This window comes from Mizuhopecten yessoensis, unplaced genomic scaffold (assembly GCF_002113885.1).
Source record: "Mizuhopecten yessoensis strain PY_sf001 unplaced genomic scaffold, ASM211388v2 hete_35962242, whole genome shotgun sequence".
Lineage (NCBI taxonomy): Eukaryota > Metazoa > Mollusca > Bivalvia > Pectinida > Pectinidae > Mizuhopecten > Mizuhopecten yessoensis.
Window position 1 is genome coordinate 1 of NW_018481729.1, and position 1,508 is coordinate 1,508.

Sequence of the window (1,508 nt, forward strand, 5' to 3'; positions counted from 1 at the left end):
ATAATTACCAACATAAGATGGCAAATTATTGCACCCAATCCATATTACCCGATCTCAAGACACACTTCACGTAAAAACTAAACGTAGGGTTTCACACTATATACACAGAGATGTACAAGTCCCATTTTCAATACGCAAATCTTGTCTTTCGCATAAAAAATCCCAAAATGATACCTGGATTGGACACATCAACATGTTGTGAACACCAGGACTAATTTCACATTCCATTATCTGTAGAGGTAGTACAAACCTAGAGTAAATAGTACCAGCGAGAGATCACTGACATAAACTATTGTAAAAGCATAATATTTAGTGAACTCATTCCCTATGCACTGGTCTACTGGTTTTAATTCTGAACGTAATAAATTACCAGGTCAAGGACCAGAGAGAACTCGGGGGAACTCCTGGTCTTTAGAGGTAAGGCAGGCATGCGGACACGCAGCTCATCTGTGAGAGGTGGTAGGTTCTTTATAAACAGGTATCTACAATAAATACGTCTCTTTATGATCACACAATGGACTGATCTACAACATCACTAATCTGACATGCTAACCAGACAACAAATGCTCACTATGACACTCATATGTTTAATACACATTTTAAACTAAACTGGTGAAATTTTATATTTCTATATTTGTTAATAAGTGATACTTAAAAACACAAAAGTTTGAGGCCAAATCTTTCTTTGAATTATTTCACTTTCTTCCCTAGGTCTAGCAGATCATTGCTCTAACTGTTGATCATTGTTATGATTTTATCATATTTGATTTCCTAATCGTAAATTTACGGATAGTTAAAGATAATGAGTTGAAACTGTGATCTATAAAGGACTCAATTTGTATCAACTTACGGATCGAATGGTTCCACCTCCCAGTCTCCCTCCTCAAAGGACTCCTCTGTTGTATTCTGTTCCTCCTCACCCGGATAAACCACAATCTCCCCTTCTGAACCCTCCACCTTCCTGTAATTAAGCAATGGATTGACAATACTTACACATGTTAAAGGTATGCCCAAGGCAAGTTTATGTATCTAGATTTCTGAGAATCTGTTACAGCCACTTTCAGTGATTACAAACCATTTTGTATAAGAATTCTATTTTTAGTAACAGCGACCTTGACTTTTGACTAATGATACTAATCAGTGCAAACACAACTATGAAGTTTCATGAAAATCTCTACAGACATACGGCCACTAGATTGATGACAATGAGTGTGACAGTGAACTTGACCTTTGACTAACAACTCCCACCACGACAAACACTACCAGGACAATCTGTCAATACTGCTGCTAGAGTGTTGATTAAGGGATATGATGATAAAGTCTCACTCTGTTTTTGACCACTGACAGATAATGTCTATATTCAAAGTTGTTGAAGGTAAGACAATGGCAAACAAACCTGCAGAGTTTCAACAAAATGTAGCTGTTGGAGTGATGACAAAAATAGTGTGATACAGTGGAACCCTCTTATTATGATATATCGGTTATTATGATATTTTTCCCATGTACTG

General features: G+C 36.7%; 1 protein-coding gene across 1 annotated transcript; it reads right to left on the bottom strand.

Moving 5' to 3' along the window:
• Positions 1 to 313: 313 nt before the first annotated feature.
• LOC110444032 (CTD small phosphatase-like protein 2-A) lies at positions 314 to 961 on the bottom strand (the record flags this gene model as incomplete). Its single annotated transcript, XM_021488466.1, has 2 exons — positions 314 to 482; positions 851 to 961. Coding segments are annotated over 2 exons (247 nt in total), but the record flags the coding sequence as incomplete, so codon positions are not given.
• Positions 962 to 1,508: the final 547 nt, after the last annotated feature.